This window comes from Cryptomeria japonica, chromosome 3, assembly GCF_030272615.1.
Source record: "Cryptomeria japonica chromosome 3, Sugi_1.0, whole genome shotgun sequence".
Classification (NCBI taxonomy): Eukaryota; Viridiplantae; Streptophyta; class Pinopsida; order Cupressales; family Cupressaceae; genus Cryptomeria; species Cryptomeria japonica.
Window position 1 is genome coordinate 197,252,045 of NC_081407.1, and position 17,933 is coordinate 197,269,977.

A 17,933-nucleotide genomic window follows, 5' to 3' on the forward strand; every position below is an offset into this window, starting at 1 on the left:
TTGATTATCATTCTATATATACAACATATTACTTAATGTTACATTGGGTAACAAAGACATTAATCGGAAGAAAAAATCTTTTTGCAAGGTTTAATCTATAAGCTCAATACTCTATGGAAAAGTCTTGTGAATTTATATGAATGAATAAGAAAAAGCTAGTTTAAATATACAAAAGGAATTATTGAGCTATATATCAATGTCCAAAGTATTTGATCTTAATTCTATGAGAAAATTATGTTGTTGGTTAAACCTTGGTTTCCAACAATCTTTAATACTAAGACAAAGTTTTTTTTATAATGTTGGTATGGGTAAGACTTCCATATTTACCTCTGTAATTATGGATGGATTCTTGTTTCCAAGCAATAGAGAATATATTAGGTGGATTTTTTTCTCTTGATTTAGAGACAGATAGGTCAATTTATTTCACTTTTGCAAGAACATAAGAGGAACTTGATATCTCAAAAGGGTTACATAATGAGATATGGTTTGGAGTTAAAGAGAGATTTATCACCCTTGAAAAGAGGGTTCTTGTAACAAAATTCATAATATTCTTCATGGATGATACTTTGTTACAAGAACCCTCTTTTCAAGGGTGGTAAATCTCTCTTATTCATAGAGAGCAATCTAGCCCACAAGTTGCATTGGTATTGAAGGATTTAGGTGGTTTGGTAGTTTCTAATGTTTGGTTTGGGACTCTTGTTTTAGTTTTGGTGTGACCAATTGTGTTGCTTTTCATAGGTGTTGTTCTAGAAGTATCGTTTCGAAGAGTGTTGTTTTGCATCATTGTAGAGTTCCCTATGTGCTCAACATGTTTGATAAATTTAGTAGATTATTGGTTTTAATGTTGTAGAACTTTATTTTTATTCATATTAATGTCTCATACTTGATTTCTTATTGTCTATATCAGAAATTAAAAAAAAAATATTGTGGTGTTTCCAACTCATTTTGACTTGTTCTTCTTCAAACCAATGTGTAATTTTCTGATTTAGTTTCTGTAATTTGTAGTGAACATTTTTAATGAAATAAATCCAAAATGTTCAATATTCCATTGAAAATTAATAATTAACAATTTGGGAAGCTTCTGATAAAATTTGAGAGTTAAATGATATAAACTAGTCACTTAGTCAATGTGATTTTTCTAGACAGTTTATGGAATGAAATTGTGAATTTGTTGCTATTTAAAATGTTATTTAATTTGAGACATTACATATGAAGAATCATATGCCATATGACGTATATCATCATCATGAGATATATCATCCATAGCAATAGAAGGTACATGTGTACATCATGTGTATTCTTTATAATATATGTATTATAAGGCAAATCATAAATCAATGCAAAGTGCTCAAAGGTAGAATACAATTAGAATCAAGAATTATCATTTCTCTTCATAAAGAAGTATGCAACATGTGGTAATCATGAAAGAGTGAAGTGCCCTCTGTATCTAATAAAGATGGGAAAGTGATAATCAAATCATTAAATATATAAATAAGTTTATGTGATGATACAATGCTTCCATTGACAAAGTTGTCCCATTTGCATGATAGAATGTTATAGTGAAACAATAATTAAGCGATCACATGTCACCAATTTTATAAACATGTCATGATCAATAAGAGAGTGGTGAATGTATTCGATGATGTGATTACAAGGTTCTATAGGATGTAGGGTTCACGAAGTAATCATAAAGACTTAAAACCATAACAAGAGCAAATAAATTATATCAAAATGAGGTATGACGTGTTGTAGATTAGAATACCAATCATCTATCAAATATGCAAAATGTGTAAATTAGAAAGGTAGGCAAAATGAGACACAAGAGTACAAAAGGATTATCAAATCTATAAGCCCTAACATTGGTTGAGATTTCATAGAAAAAGATAGGTTGTGTAAGATCAATTGAGTTTGCCAAAATTGTAAAGAAATATAAAGTTTCCTTAGGTTTAATTAAGGCTAATCCAATAAAATGCTTACACACACGAGGGCTTCACTTAGTGAACCTGGGTTATAGCACGTGTTCATGGCATACTAAAGAATCCCCCTATTTTCAAAAAATATTGCCCTAAATTTCTTTTTTTCCACCCCCTCCCAATACACAGCTTGAATTAAAAACCCCCTTATTTGCACAAAATATTGCATTTTTTCATAGCCCGAATTAAAAACCCCCCTATTTTCACCGATGGGCAATATATTGCACCCTCATTTTTGGGATATTAAACCCCCTAATATGAACGCACGTTCAATATGATATTTGCCTATTTAGTGAAGCCCCCGTGCTTACACATAAGCACTATTAGCCTAGACAAATTAATTGTGAGCTAGCCCACTAGGACTAATAAATTAGATGATTTGTAGCATTTAGTGAATGCTAAATATAAATAGAAACAATTGTACTTAACTCCAAAACTAATGAATGCATTGAATTTGCGCTAGGTTTGAATTTGATATATCTCAAGATCAAAAAAATCAAATGGCACTCTAGTATTTGCCTTGAAATAAAAAATAGATTTGTTGACATCGTGCAAGGATGAGTCCCATGATCTAATACTTGTCCATAACTAAGGACATATCCTAAATCATATTCCTATTCTTCATTTCGTCTAATTCCCCTTAGTTTTTTTGTCTTTTGGTATTTGAGGGCTAGTGGCATTTAAGAATACCTTAGTATGATTGTTAGTATGTCACATGGGGATGTCTTCTCTAAATTAAACTTGCAAAAAATGCGTACACATGCTTAGGAGATGATCAATATGAATGTATTTAAATAAAAAGACATGGCAAAACAATACACAAAATTGAAATTGTTCTCTAGGTAGGAATTGGCCAAGTTTTTAATTTAATAAAGATAAATCCATGATCATAAACTTGTCTTACAATACAAAAGGAGAGATGAAATAAAATTACATATGTATAAAAATACGAACATGCACAAAAATTAATACCAAGTACAAACTGTAGTCACATAAATCTAGTATGCTTTTTAGATTAGTTTTTGGTTGACCAACACTAACAATCTAACGTTTTTGTGTCTTTTTGTGTTGTTAATCATTCACTAACCTTGTGCCATTTAGGAGGGCATCACAAACATATAATTTCCACAATCTATGATATTAGTATGCATTATTTCTAAATTTGATTGTCTAAATATTTTACCTGAACATTTTAAATCAAACTTCATGTTTCATCATCAAATTTTTAACATTCATATGTTTATTAACATAAAAAGTAAATTTAAAACTCTTCCTATTTCATATGTTTTGTGTCATTCAAATATTGACTTTTAAACCTTTCTCACTACCTACTTTTGTTTTCCAGCCATATAGTTATTTTCATATTGCATTAGATCTGCACATTTCTTTCCAATTGAACATTATTTTATCATAAACCTGGCATTTGTCAAGATTTTTTTATATATTTAGTTTTACTTGTCAACAACCTCACCTAAATCGTTCTGGTGCATTAATTCTACCTGTACTGGAATGCTCTTGTGAATTAAATTTCTTGTATGGTGCAGAGATATTAGTTGGTAAGGTAAAATACAATCATATAGTAACAACGAAAACTACAGTTGACCCCCAAAAAACAGAGATGATTGAATAAGATTTGAATAAATAAACTCAATATCAGGAACAAAGAAGCAAAGCAAACATGGTGGCTAAAGTCAGATCACCGACAAAAGACATACGATAAGAATGTACAGAGAGAGCAAGTAATTAACTCACCTGGCAATGATTTGCCAATATTTGCCAACATTTACAGAGTTGCTGATACATATTCAGACAATCAAATCAAAACCCTAAGACAAATTTCAAGCTGCACTCCTGTATCTAAACACGGAAGCTGATGCAACAAAGTAAGCCAGTAACCCTTATGGCCGATGATTAAAGAGATCATAACCCGTAGGAGACGGAGACCAAAAAGCGTTCATGTTCATGGAAGGTCTAATGGAAGAAGGGGTAAATAAAAGTTCCGATTGCTTCTGGAAAACATGCCTAGGCGAGAAGAAATGGTCAGAGAAATCTGACTGAATCTGTGGTGTAAACAAAGGCGAACCTTGGAAAAGACTGGGAGACAAGAAGCGAGGAGAAGGAATGAAGAAATTTGGCGACAAAGGAGAGAACAAACCGCCGGGAATATTTGGAGACGTCGGTGAAATGTTACGGGTAAATTTCTCCGATTCTTTCACTGGCACAGAAAATGGCGGAGGATTACTACTGGAAACCCTAAAATTGTCAGCTTGAGGGTTATAAGAGGCCTCAAAGACCTGGCTTGCGGAAGCCTCCGCCGCCGCCATTGGAGGCGGTTGGATATTTAAATCAGGCGGCGGCAGCGGCGGAGGATGAGAATTTAAATCAGGGTTGCTGGCGGAGCGACCTGTGAGCCGCTGGACGAGCGTCATGAATTCTCCGGCTTGTGTGTGTATTATTTTCGGAGAGTGCGCGTAAATAATAACCGGCGGTCTGTACTGAATCGGCAGCGGCGGCTTCCGCACCTGATGCGATTCTCTGGAAACCTTCAGAGGCGCCGGCCGAGGACCCTGCAATTCCTTTCTTGCTGCCTTTTCCTGCGCAGAATTCATTATTCTTCTGGAGCGATTCTCGTCAGAAAAACCCTTCCTCCAGCACAAAAGCTTCAATTTTTGTTAATGGCGGCAACGAAGATTTTGAGCAATTTTGAGCAGAGGCAAAGGATCCAGAGAATATGCCTCTGAATTAAATTACGTGAAGCAACTAGACTCAAAGAGCATTAATAAATGGATAGCTGAGAAGTGAACGTCAGGCGGCGATGGGAACGAGTAAACGAAAAAATAATTATAAATGGGTCAACAGGAGCAGTTGGCTCTATATAATAAAATAATATCAGACATATTAAAACTGCAATGGATATGATTAAAAAAATAGCACAATAAAAATTAGAATAAATGGAATCAAATGAAAACAGCTGGCATTATAAAAAGTAGAGATATAATTGAATAAGGGAGTTTGGATAGATGGTGAATATGTCTTCCACTAGTTGAAAAAAATAGAATTATCTATTAGTTTGTTGGAATTATATATATATATATTATATGATGTGATATTGTAAAGGTGAAAAGTGTAATAAACCAATATAGTTATTTTATTAATAATATTTTTAAAAATTAATTAATATTTTTTTAATTGAAAAAGATAAAATCAATTTCATAATCTAGTACAAAATAAGAGTATAAGAGTAGAGAAGATTAAATCTCTATTAAAAAAAAACAAGAAAACAACAAATAGACTAGTAGATATATTTTTTTGTGTAGGAGTTGATAGTAATTTGTATTTCATCAATTTTGAATATATATTTTTCATTATATTAATCTATTTTTTCATTTTTGGTGTTTCTTAGATTAGATTAATCATGCATGTTCCATTGGCTAAAGCATCATGTTGCAAGCAAGAGATCATAGGTCTAGTCTCCCCCACCAGTCACATAAAAAAGTTTACCTAATACATGTAGTTTAAGGTGGAGTTACCAATTTTTTGTACTAAAAAAACATATATTTAAATACATCTATTTATTAAAAACCAAGAAATATCAATTTAGAGGTATTATATTTACTTTAAAGCAATAGTACAAGACTCCATGAATTTCATTGCAAATGTTTTACCATTCTCATAAATCAAGTGATGAGAAAATAACCAATTAAATATTGTTATTAATTATGACCCAAATTTAAGTTAAGGAATCTTTATATACACTACTATGAAACCTGAGACTCTTTGATGCCACCATAGAATGTCTCACTATTATTCATAACTAAAATTTTAATCTTTAAATTCATAAAATAAAATTTTATTATCCTTCTAAATTGATCCCTTTTCAACTAGTCATTTCTTACAAACTTAAGCATGGAATGCTATAGTAATATATAGTAATATATAAAAGAAAAAAAAATAATTCATTTGAATTGTCTAAAGATCATTTGAATTGTCTAAAGATCATTTGGGACCTATGTAAGAAGAGAACTCAATTACAAATTATATCATCATTGCAATAACATAGCATCAAAATCTACAATGATAAGGACATATTAAGTAGTTGCATGACTACTTTCAAAGTGTCTTTGAACTTATCAATAATATCAAGAATTGAACCAATATTTTGACTAAAAAAAGAGGTTGGGAGTTAGGTATATGTGACACCAAGCACAAAAAATCTACCAATGTTTATTATCACCACCATATTTAGATATCCAAGGCAAACAATTTTTTTAATAAAATATGTCATATATTCAAATTTGAAATAACTCAATGAGCCTTTGGCTTGTTGGTGAAGTTGAAAGGTTCATGATGAGGCCATCAAGGATCAAGTCTTGTTGAGGTTGAAATATGAAAAAAAAAATTGAAATAAATTTTGAACCTCCAAGAAAATCAAGATCACATAACATCATCTATAATATAATATTCTACATCATGTTCTAGAATAAAAAAGACACTTGACTATGGTGACAAAAACAAAAACTATTAAAACTATAATATACAAAACTAATAAAAAACTAATGGCAATCAACAAATATTTGAAAAAAAGAACTAAAACTATAAAATTGTAGTTAAATAAATAAAATAATTCAAATAAATAAATACGCATTATAACATCCCATAAAAGTAAAATATAAATATAAATTTTATTTAGAAGCAAGTGAAGTAAACTTTATCTAGAATGATATCTCTTACTACATGGATTTTTTGATAAATTTTTTAATTCTTAAATAAAAATAAAGAAATTTATGTTTATATATGTCTTAAATAAAATAGTTCTAAAATAAAATAAATTTATTTAGCTTATTTGTTTTTGTTTTTATTTTTTAACATTTTTAATAAATATTAAGATTCATTATAAGATATATAAAATAAGTATAGCTATGTAATTAATTTATTTTGTTTTCATCAAAGTTTTGAAAAATATTCAAAAAAAGTCAACTAAAAAGTATTTGAGAAATCCTAAAGATACCTATCTAATTTATATCATAAATTTAATATATCCAACTTTTTTTTAGAAAAAATGCTCCTATTCATATATAACTATTTTAACCTTTTTTAAGAAATGTTCATGTATAATATTTTTAGTTATACAATTCAAAATATATTTTATATGTCATGATCATTATATATTAACATTAAAGTCAATTTTTGAAATTCTACCTTAAGCTCAATACTTTTTCACCAATTAAACTAAATTCCTTAAGTATAATATTCACTCTAAGATATTGCACCATAATATATACTAGTATAAACATCTTTAAAAACTTAAAAGATAAGAATCTTGAATTGCTTTATTTTACTTTACTTAAAAAATTTATTTAAAAATTCTTTTATTCACTTCAAAGTTATTTTATTGTATTTAACTTTTGTTGATATATTTTAAAATAATTCTTAAATCCTTAAACATTTAAAATTATGTATTTAATTATTTAAAGATATATAACATAATTTTATTTCACTAATAAATCCTTTATAACTTGTGAAAACATTTGAATGTTTATAAATTACTTATTAACTATTATTTTTTATTTTCTAAATTATTTAAAATTAAGTTAAAATTGTTTTTAATAAAAATATTTCTTTAAAATGGTTGAGATTATTGCATCTTTAAGGGAATAGTTATGTTGAAATGTGTTAAATAATAAAAATAAACTTTATTGTTTTAAAAAATGTTAAATTATTATTTTATTTTGAATTCTTTACTCAAGAAATTAAAAATTAAAGATACTTATAATATTACAATATTTTTTAAATATTTAATATTAAGACAATTATATATTTGATATTTTTATTTAAATTATATGATCAAAACAAGAAAGTTTAGTAGCTTCACCATCACTTATTAAATATATGAAAATATTTTTCATTTTGCATGTAGGCTCTAAGTCTATAAATGTTAAATTGACTACATGTCAAGTGTAATTACAATTGGTGTACAATCTAATTGAGTTGTCCAATGGTAATAAATAAGAATTGTAACATGTTAAAAAAAATATTGTTTGTTAGATTGAGTGTTTAATTTTTATGATGTATGTTTATATGTATATATATTCTTAAAGATTGTACTATGTTATTAAATAAATATGTAAATTTATTTTGTTTTGAATATTATAATTTAATAATTTTAAAATATCAGTAATAGGTTTTAGGTTTTGATCTATTTATTGAAACTCAGTTTTTAAGTCTTGCTCAAATCAAGTGGGGCTACAATTAGGGAGCCACCTCTCCCTAAAAATAATACACCTAAGTGCAAAGACCCATTAACAAGTCACAAAATTACATCTTCATTTTTGCTTCACCTTGGTACGTGATCCAAACAACACATTGCAAGGTTCAGGTTGTGTTTTGACTTTTTATCCCTCTTCCCCTTCACCACTTTCTAGTCATCCTCCATCTTTGTTGCACCCTATAGCTCCTTAGTATGATCACCAAAGGAGATCCTCGCCCCCCCATCTGAACTTTGTAAACTAGATACCTTCTCCCCACTATCCACATTATGTAAACTGACTTGTCTAGCCTTTTTTTCCACAATAGAGCTACAAACAACCTTAAAACTATCTTTGTTCTTTGTCACTATACCCCCATCACTATTGAAATCGAAGGATTCTCAATTTTCTTTTCTTAGAAGCTTTGCCTTCACCCTTTCTGTTCAAATCCTTTTGGGTGTTATAATATTCTTTCTCCACTAAATAATGATGGGGTGAGACCTCCCTCCACCAAGATGATTGTTTGATCTATTTTTTGCTTGACACAATTGGTTGGCATATGCCCTATTTGAAAGAATATTTGACACCTAAAAGGGATTCTCTCATAATCTACCAATTGCACCCAACTTCCCTCGACAAATTTCAAAGTTAGATTGTAGGAGGGGCTTTCATCATATCCATCTCTACTAGAATGAGTGCATGGGTAGTATTCAAAAATCCTAAGGAACCCTCATCCATCCTAAAAAATCTACCCACAGTATTCCTCCTCACACCCACCCCAAGGGCCTATTTGGCAGTCAAGTGCCCTCGATAATGAAGCGGGGAGATCCTAACCCTACAGAGGTTGAAAAATCAAGGGTGTATTGGTTGACTCACTTGAGAGCACTTCGATTCATTTAAATATTGGGTGTATTGCTAACTTGGGCAACTATGCCCCCGGTTCATCAGGGGTATTACCTATAGCTTCAAATCAACATTTAAACCAATATTGAAGCGAGAGATTCAGAAGTCTTACCCAAATTGGAATCTTATCAAATGATTTCATGGCAAGATTAAGAATTAGGTACCATGGTTTCAACAATAATGTATGCTTCTCCTTCTAGCTCCATAGGTATTCACATAGGCTTCTTTTCCTATCCTGCACATTATCAAACACCACCACCAAAAATCCAAAGGCACAGGATAGATTTGCACACCCCCCACAAAAATGGGGATCCAAAACTATGTTATACATTTGTGATGTTGACCAAGACTTGGCAAAAACCTTGAAATCATCCAATCAAACCCAGGTCTGCAAAAAAATTCTCATTTTCAAAAAAATCAGTATTTATCTCAACCCCTAAGCAAACTGTTGGGCTATTAGCATCTTGCTCACCCCCAAAAATGCCCAATGCAATGTTAATAAAATCCCCATTCCGTGTGACTCCAACACTTTGCCCCCTCCTCTGTACCTTTTCCACCTACTTCATTTGTTAGCCATTCTAATGCTTCCTTCCCTAGGAAGGTTTGGCCATCTACCCACCATTGAAAGGTAGAGGAGCGCCCCTAACAACACCTAACTTCACAAGTCTATCATCACTTGCAAGAAAACCTCACCACTAAAGAAGTGAAAGAAAAATGTTTAGACTTGCATGTGGCATTGTGGGTAGGTGCATAAACTCCCCATTTTTGAAGATGCACAAAAACCCTAGATTCCAAAGCACACAACACACTGGCAACATGATTTCCTTCACTATAATTATATATATAGATAATAATTTATTAAAATTTAGTTGTGTAATTTTTAAATTAAACTTATTGATTTATATTTGTTTATAAATGATATACTTAGCTTTCATCATATCTAGGTGATATTCATATGGATAAATCATAGATTTTTCAAGAGGGCAAACATATTTAGACAGTGCACATAGCTTGTTGAATTCAATAATAAAATTTATTTGGTTGCTAAATATAACTCTCCTATATGAAATATTTAAGAAGCCTCCATGAAATCTGAATTGAAAGTGTAGTCACATAAATCTGTCCACTTAATTAAATGAATACTTAGTATTTATTTGATTATTTAACCATCAATTAATAATTAATTAAATTAATATATTTAATTAATTCATCTTAACCCTCTTCTCCTATTAATTAAATAAATTATTCAATTTATTTGATTTAATTCACTTAACCAAATTCAGACTATTAATTAAATAAATAAATCATATTTATTTAATTAAAATATTCTCTCACATTTAAATAAATTAATATTTATTTAAATCCCCCAAAATCCCACCTCTCACATTTAAATAAATAAATCATTTATTTAAATCACCTTTATCCTCCACCCACTTGTATTTTCCTACAAAAGCAAGTTGCACAACTATTTTAAATAAATTATTTATTTAAAATCCTATTTATCCTCACCCACTTGAAACCTTTAATGGTTTCCCTTAAAGTATTCAAACTTGATGGCTTTAAAGTCTTCAAACTTGATGGCTTCCTTCTATAATCTTCTTAAGACTTTAATGGTTTTCCTTAAAGTCTTCAAGCCTTTAATGGTTTCCCTCAAAGTCTTCAAGCATTTTAATGCTTTATCTTCATTTTTCTCATTTAAATAAATTAATATTTATTTAAATATTTATCCAAATTCAACTTACACCATTTAATTGAAATAAATGATTTTATTTTAATTGAAAATACCAAAATTTCTCCCACTTGCATTTTCCTACAAAATCCACTTGTATGCCTAAACCCCTTCTAGATTCTTCTAAACCCTTCCTAATTAGCCTAATCCATCCCCTAAATATTGTCACATTCCTAAGCAAATTGGAGTCACTTCTCAAAGACTCCAAAGTCTTTGAAAAGCAATTAATGCTTTGTGTGTTCAACAAATTAACCCTCAAAGTCTTGGATAACCTTTGAAAGCTTTCAACCTTCAACCACTTAATCCCCAAAGTCTCCAATAACCATTAATGGTTAATTCAACCCTCCCACATGGTTAAAACATTTGTTTTGACTCAACCTCTACCCAACCCAAAGGTCTCATCAGGCCATTAATGCTTTGACCATGATTATCTCTTAAACATTTGCACAAAGGTTTATCCTTGCATTAACTCCTAATCTAGTGGGTAATCCTAATTTAGACTTGACCCTTACCTTCTAGATAACCATGAGGTCTTCTCAGGCCTTTAATGCCTCCAACCTCTTCTCTCAACCCAATCCTATGTTGACACTTGTCACCATTTTATTGGTGCCAATTGTGCACATGGATCCCCAACTTTCAAACTTGGCCCTTGATTAAACCATTCAATCTTAACCCTTCATTTCCCCATTTCTTCTATAAATAGAACCCTTCTCCTCAAGCAAAAAGAAGCATTTTAGAGTATTGTTGTTATACTGGCATTAGCATAGAGCTTTTTCATAGCATCACTATCTACTCTTGCATAGTATTTGCTTATCATATTCAACCATCTTGAATCTCCATATGGCATCCATGGCTAGTGCTAAAAGCTGAAAGCTACACTCATTTGGGACTTGGAGAGGAGAGGAACAAGGGAGGAGCAACTATGAGCATCTTGATTAGCTATTTCATTCTATGTTTATATGCTTTCTATTTCATGCTTAATATCTCTCTTGATATGCCTGTTTAGGATAATCTTTTGTTGCTAACAGTAACGTTTGTTTCTTGTGCTCTTGTGTGTGTTGCCATCAAACAGATTTTCTAATCCTTTTTCCAGAGCATTAGAAAGTTATAGATTTAACATTGGTTGTTGCTAAAATAATGATAATTATCATTATCCTAAAAATTTTGAGCTTTTAAACTTAAATTTTTGAGGTCATACATTACTACAAAATCCACAAAATTATATATTTACAAAAATTCTTTAAAATTCTCAACAATAGTCACTGAACCATTTTAGAAAACCCTTTAGAATTGCAGCCTAATAATATTTTATATAAAAGCCTTAAAAAAGTGTGTTTAAACATAAACAAATAAAAAACAATGAATGTTTCACTAAATCCCTCGTAAAGAAAGAATATTTATTTTACTTATTTTTATTGTCAATCTGCAGATGTTATAAAATGGTGCCGCTATTTAAAATACTGCCTGCGCTGGTACACTCTTGACTTATAGTTCTTGTCATTTATCGTTGCGGACATACAAGTTAAGTTAGAATAAAATCAAATAACACCAAAAACTACACTTTACCCCAAGAAAAACAGAAGATTTGAGAACTGTTAGAATAAATAAATTCCACAATCACCAACAAAGCACCAAATCAAACATGGCGGCTAAAGTGACGTCACTCAAATGTACAGAGAGAGCTAGTAAATAACTCAACTGGTCATGCTTTGCCAATCTTTACAGAGTTGATGATATATATATTCATAAAATCAGATTAAAGTCCTAAGACAACTAAGCTGAACTCCAGTATCTACTAACATGAAAGCTGAGATGACAAATTAGGTCATATTCCCTGACGGCCGATCATTCAAGAGATCATAACCTGTAGGAGATGCAGACCAGGAAGAATTCATGTTCATGTTCATGTACGATCTAAGAGAAGGAGAAGGGTTAAATAATAATTCAGATTGCTTTTGGAAAATTTGGCCGGGCGAGAAGAAACGATCCGAATAATCTAACTGAAGCTGCGGTGCAAATAAAGGCAAATCTTGAAACAAATTAGGCGATAAAAGAGGCGGAGAAGGCAGAGAGAAGTTTGGCGAAAAGGGAGGAAACGAACTGCTCGGAATACTTCCAGGAGAAGCCGGAGAAATGTCGCGAGTAAATAATTTCTCCGATTCTTGCTCTGGCGAAGAAATCAACGAAAGATTGCTGTTAGAAACCCTAAAACTGTCAGCTTTAGGGCTGCAAGAGGCCTCAAAGACCACGCCAGCAGAGCTCACCGCCGCCGGAGGCGGCGGCTTATGTGAATTAGGGTTACTAGCGTTGCGACCTGTAAGTCGCTGGACAAGCGTCATGAATTCTCCAGCATCTGTGTGAATGATCTTCGGAGAGTGCGCGTAAATAATAACCGGCGGCTTGTATTGAACTGGCAGCGGCGGCTTCCGAACCTGATGCGATTCTCTGGAAACCTTGAGAGGTGTTGGTCTCGGACCCTGCAATTCCTTTCTTGCCGTCTTTTCCTGCGGAGAATTCATAATGATTTCGAAGCGATTCTTCCACCGGTAAGCTTCTTACAGCCAAAGCTTCAATTATTCTTTACACACTGCTACTGAATTTTATATCAATGGCATGAAAAGCATCTAGATTCTACACTTCTGTAAATTAATTTATGTGAAGAATTCAAACTGGAAGAACACTAATTATTGGAAATCAGAAAGTAAACGTCAACCGGCGGTAGAATCGATTAAACGAAAAATCAACAGAGAAGTTGCCATCAGGGCAGCTTAATTAATTAAAATCGATCTTTTCTTGGCCCCCGCCGCTACACTTCAACCTAATCCTTTTTCTTTGGCACGCTCCGATGACTTTGAAATTAAGCACCGAAATGGGTGAGCAATCTCGCCACGTGGACATGGCCCACCACGTCATTAATATAATTTAACAAAATGGCGGGCACTCTCGCCACGTTGACATGGCCCATCACGTCAATAATAAAATTTAACGTGGTCCTTAAGAGCAAGAGCCATGCATTTCAACGCTTCCTCCAATTCATTATTTATTTAGTTCCTTCTAGAGCCTTCTAGATATTTTGAGATGTAGCATTTTCTTTTTAACTATTTCTTTTGGGTCAACTTAGGCGTCCAAATTGAATATCTATTTTAACAAACACCAAATTTAATGAGTTGAAGTGACTTTGGTAACCAGGTGTTTTGTTGGGGCAAGATTTGGAGAATCAGACAAGTATAGTGGATTATCAAGACAATAAAATCTTAAACTTTATTGAAGGATCTGCTTGTGGACAACAAGTAGAAGGAGACTAGGGGAAAGAAAGATCTATACCTACTTCCCCCTTCTTAGCAACGACATCTAAGGAAGAGTAGATTTGAAAGGGACATAAATTAATGTGTAGTTTGAAAAAATTGCTTCCGTGAATATCATATTCCATCGTCCATGTTAAGTCTATGATAACATTACCACCACCATACATAACGTGCAAATACAAGAACTCACCTTCATACATAACGTGCAAATACAAGAACTTCTATTAGTTTTTTCGCCGTAGGCGACTCCTATTTGAAATGGATGGGTTAACTTCTCAAATCTATGCTCCATATTTACTCGAGGCCTTGCAAGACGATTGCAACGTCGAGCACCGTTGCTTGTTTTGTCTTACTTTATACGGTTTTTTCTGCTCGTGTTTATGCCTTGCGTTACGGTGCATTTTCTCGTTTACCGCGCATGTTTCTCTGTTTCTCTCAAAAGATAATGTAAGCGTTACGGTGATATTGTGATCATATGAAAATTTTCATAATATTATTATTTAAGTTTTTAAAAAATATATAGATAAATAATAGTAATTTTTTATAAATATAATTATTTTCTAAAAAAATATTAATTAGCATAATTATTCATATATATATAAATGAAGTTAAATAAATAATTTTGAATTGACATTTTATTTTTTTAACAAGTATAATTTTACTTTTAATGTTTTCACTTTAGCTTTTTACTTGTAGCTTTTATAAATTCAAATTTATTTGAAAAAAAATCAATATAGTTTATTTTTATTTTTATTATTATTTTTAATGTACAATTTTTTAAATTTAATTTAATTAACATTTTAACTAACAAAATCATATGATAGCTATAGGATAACAAAAAATATAAGTATAGGATAACCAAAAAAAGTAATTAAATTGCTAATGTAATATATATTTGTTGTATAGTATAAATATTATATATTATGGTAAATTATTAAATAAGTATCATTTTACTTTTAATGTTTTAACTTTAGTTTTTAACTTGTATCTTTTATATATTAAAATTTATCTGAAAAGAATTCAATATAGTTTATTTTTATTTTTAATATTTTTTTTGAAGTACAATTTTTTAAATTAAATTAAATTAACATTTTAAGTAACAAAATCATATGATAGCTATAGGATAACAAAAAAAATAAAAAATCAGTTGCATTCTCTTGTCCACATACTCCTTTACAAACATAATTATATGCTATACCATATGCAATTTAAATTTATTTTTAAAATAAAAAAAATATTATTAAATTTTATATTAAGTCATAAGAAATATAATATAATGTAATATATATTTTCTATATAGTATAAATATTATATAAAATTATATAATTAAGGATCTCTATACAAGAAATTGTCGATGCCATTAAAGCCCTCAAGGATAATAAGGCCCCAGGCCCCGATGGTCTCCCTGCGGAGTTTTACAAAGCCAATCTTGATTGGGTCACGCATGACCTCTATGACATATACAATGAAGCTCTTGACAATGGCAGTCTGGGGGAATTCATAAATAAAGGTATTGTTAAACTCATCCCTAAAGATGGAGACAAAGCGCTCATTAAGAACTGGAGGCCAATCACCCTCCTCAATGTCTCCTATAAAATCCTTGCCAAAGCCTTAGCTACTCGCCTTGAAAAAATTCTTCCAAAATTCATTTGCTCTACCCAAACTGGATTCATTAAAGGCAGGTACATATTGGAAAACCTTGTCACTAGCTGGGAATCCATGGAATGGGCCAGAACCTCTAACCAAGACGCTGCCATGTTCCTTGTGGACTTTGAGAAAGCCTATGACAAAGTCGAGTGGGATTTCATCCTTATGATGCTTCGAGATTTTGGCTTCCCTAACGAGTTCTATGACTATGTCCAAATTCTCCTCAAAGATGCTTCCACCATGATTGAAGTGAATGGAACCCTATCCCAGCCTATTCCTCTCTCTAGATCCATAAGGCAGGGCTGCCCTCTTGCCCCTGCTCTGTTTGTTATTGCCTCAGATGCCCTCTTCTATCTCCTTAGTGATGATACTCTATCTCCTAGAGTCCATGGCATCGCGCTGTCGGATAACTCTGAATTGCTAAATATCCAATTTGCTGGTGATACCTCTCTTTTCCTGGAGCTCTCCAGGCAAAACATAGATTCCCTCAACCTAAAAATTGACACCTTCAGTAAAGCCTCTGGAGCCAAGATCTCCAGCTCCAAATTTATTTTACTTGGCTGGAAGGATGAACCTCCAGACTGGCTACAACAAGACGGGTACTCATGGGGGGGACCCAACATGATTGTCAAATATCTCGGTATCCCCTTCTCTATCTCCCCCTCTTTTCGGGACATGTGGACATGGGTTAAGGGGAAAATTGATAAGAAGCTCAACAAGTGGGACAATAGGATTCTTTCCCTAGCAGGTAGGGTTCAAGTATGTCAAAAAATCCTATCCTCATACAGTATCTACTACTCTTCGGTTTGGATGTTCAACAATTATCAAATTTATGAAATTCAAAAGGCTATCAGGTGCTTTCTCTGGTATGATGGTAAGGGCAAAAGAAAGGCCCATGCGGTAAAATGGACTTGTGCCACTTAGATAAAAAACTTGGAGGTTTGGGCCTTAAGGATCTTAAGCTACAAGGAATCTACCTTGCCGCCAAATGGATATTTCATGCACTAGATGGGCAAGAACCTTGGAAGATTCTTATCAGAAACAACATTCAAAATGGATTCCCAAAGGCTGCCAAATCGTGGAACGCCCTGCCACTCAGTGATCTACTTGCTGGAAGTTTCTCGGTGTCTGTCCAAGGCACTTGGGTCTTTAAGTCCATCTGGAAATCCTGGGAGCATGTGCGTAGACTTATCTGTAACTCTAGCATTGACTGTGACAATACTATACATGGTGAAAGGTCGATTTGGTGGAACCTCCACCACAACTCTAAGCCACTGGCCTTAACCCAAGGTTGTTCTGCTAGATTCTGGCATAATAAGGGGATCAAGTATCTTATGGATATCCTAGAAAATGACAACCTCATCACCTGGGAGGAACTTAGTACTAAATTTAATCTCCCCGCTTCACATAAGCGGACCTACAATATGATTAGGAATGCCTGTAACACCCTCATTCTCCCTAAGAACACTCATGTTGATGCCCATAGATACCTCTCATTCCTTTGGAAGGATGGTTCCCCCCTCCCTAAAATTAAATCCAAAGCTATCTACAACCTGCTTAACCAAGACACCTCTGTGATCGACCATGTCAACACCCTATGGAATGTCCACCTCAACCCTACCGCTTGGTATAAAACCTTTGAGAACCTTTGGAAATCTCCCACCCCCCTAAGATCAAGTGTTTCAGATGGAAGCTCTTACTGGATAGATTGCCTATTAGGATAATCTAGTTGCATATGATCTTTGTTCTGTATGCAATAAACCTGAATCCACTTAGCACATCTTCCTTGACTGCCCTTTTGCTAGGGAGATCTGGTTAATGTTTGGAATATCCATTACTGAGCATGTCTTTACTTATGATATAGTTATTGGTGTCGTCCATAATCTTAAAAAGGATGCTAACTTAATTTGACAAATTTTGTCCTCTTTTATCCTTTGGTTTATTTGGAAACTCAGAAATGAGGAGAAGTTCCAAGGTAATGCTAGAGAACTTACTAGTTTTTTTTAAAAACTGACACATTATAAAATTGTTGTACAGATTTGTTTCCTAATGAATGTTGAATGAAACAAACTCTTATGGTTCCTCAAAGAAGGCTAAGCCACCATGTATATATACGAGATGCAAGATGGGT

At 32.4% G+C, this 17,933-nt stretch overlaps 2 protein-coding genes across 2 annotated transcripts; both read right to left on the bottom strand.

Annotated features, from left to right (window-relative positions):
* Nucleotides 1-3,592: 3,592 nt before the first annotated feature.
* On the bottom strand, nucleotides 3,593-4,800 carry LOC131061596 (protein MKS1). The gene has a single exon (XM_057995366.2). The coding sequence runs from the start codon at nucleotides 4,580-4,582 to the stop codon at nucleotides 3,872-3,874; it is 711 nt and encodes a 236-aa protein (XP_057851349.2). The 5' UTR covers nucleotides 4,583-4,800; the 3' UTR covers nucleotides 3,593-3,871.
* A 7,517-nt stretch (nucleotides 4,801-12,317) lies between these two features.
* On the bottom strand, nucleotides 12,318-13,636 carry LOC131061608 (protein MKS1). The gene has a single exon (XM_057995381.2). It carries the CDS (start codon nucleotides 13,367-13,369, stop codon nucleotides 12,671-12,673), a length of 699 nt encoding a protein of 232 aa, XP_057851364.2. The 5' UTR covers nucleotides 13,370-13,636; the 3' UTR covers nucleotides 12,318-12,670.
* Nucleotides 13,637-17,933: the final 4,297 nt, after the last annotated feature.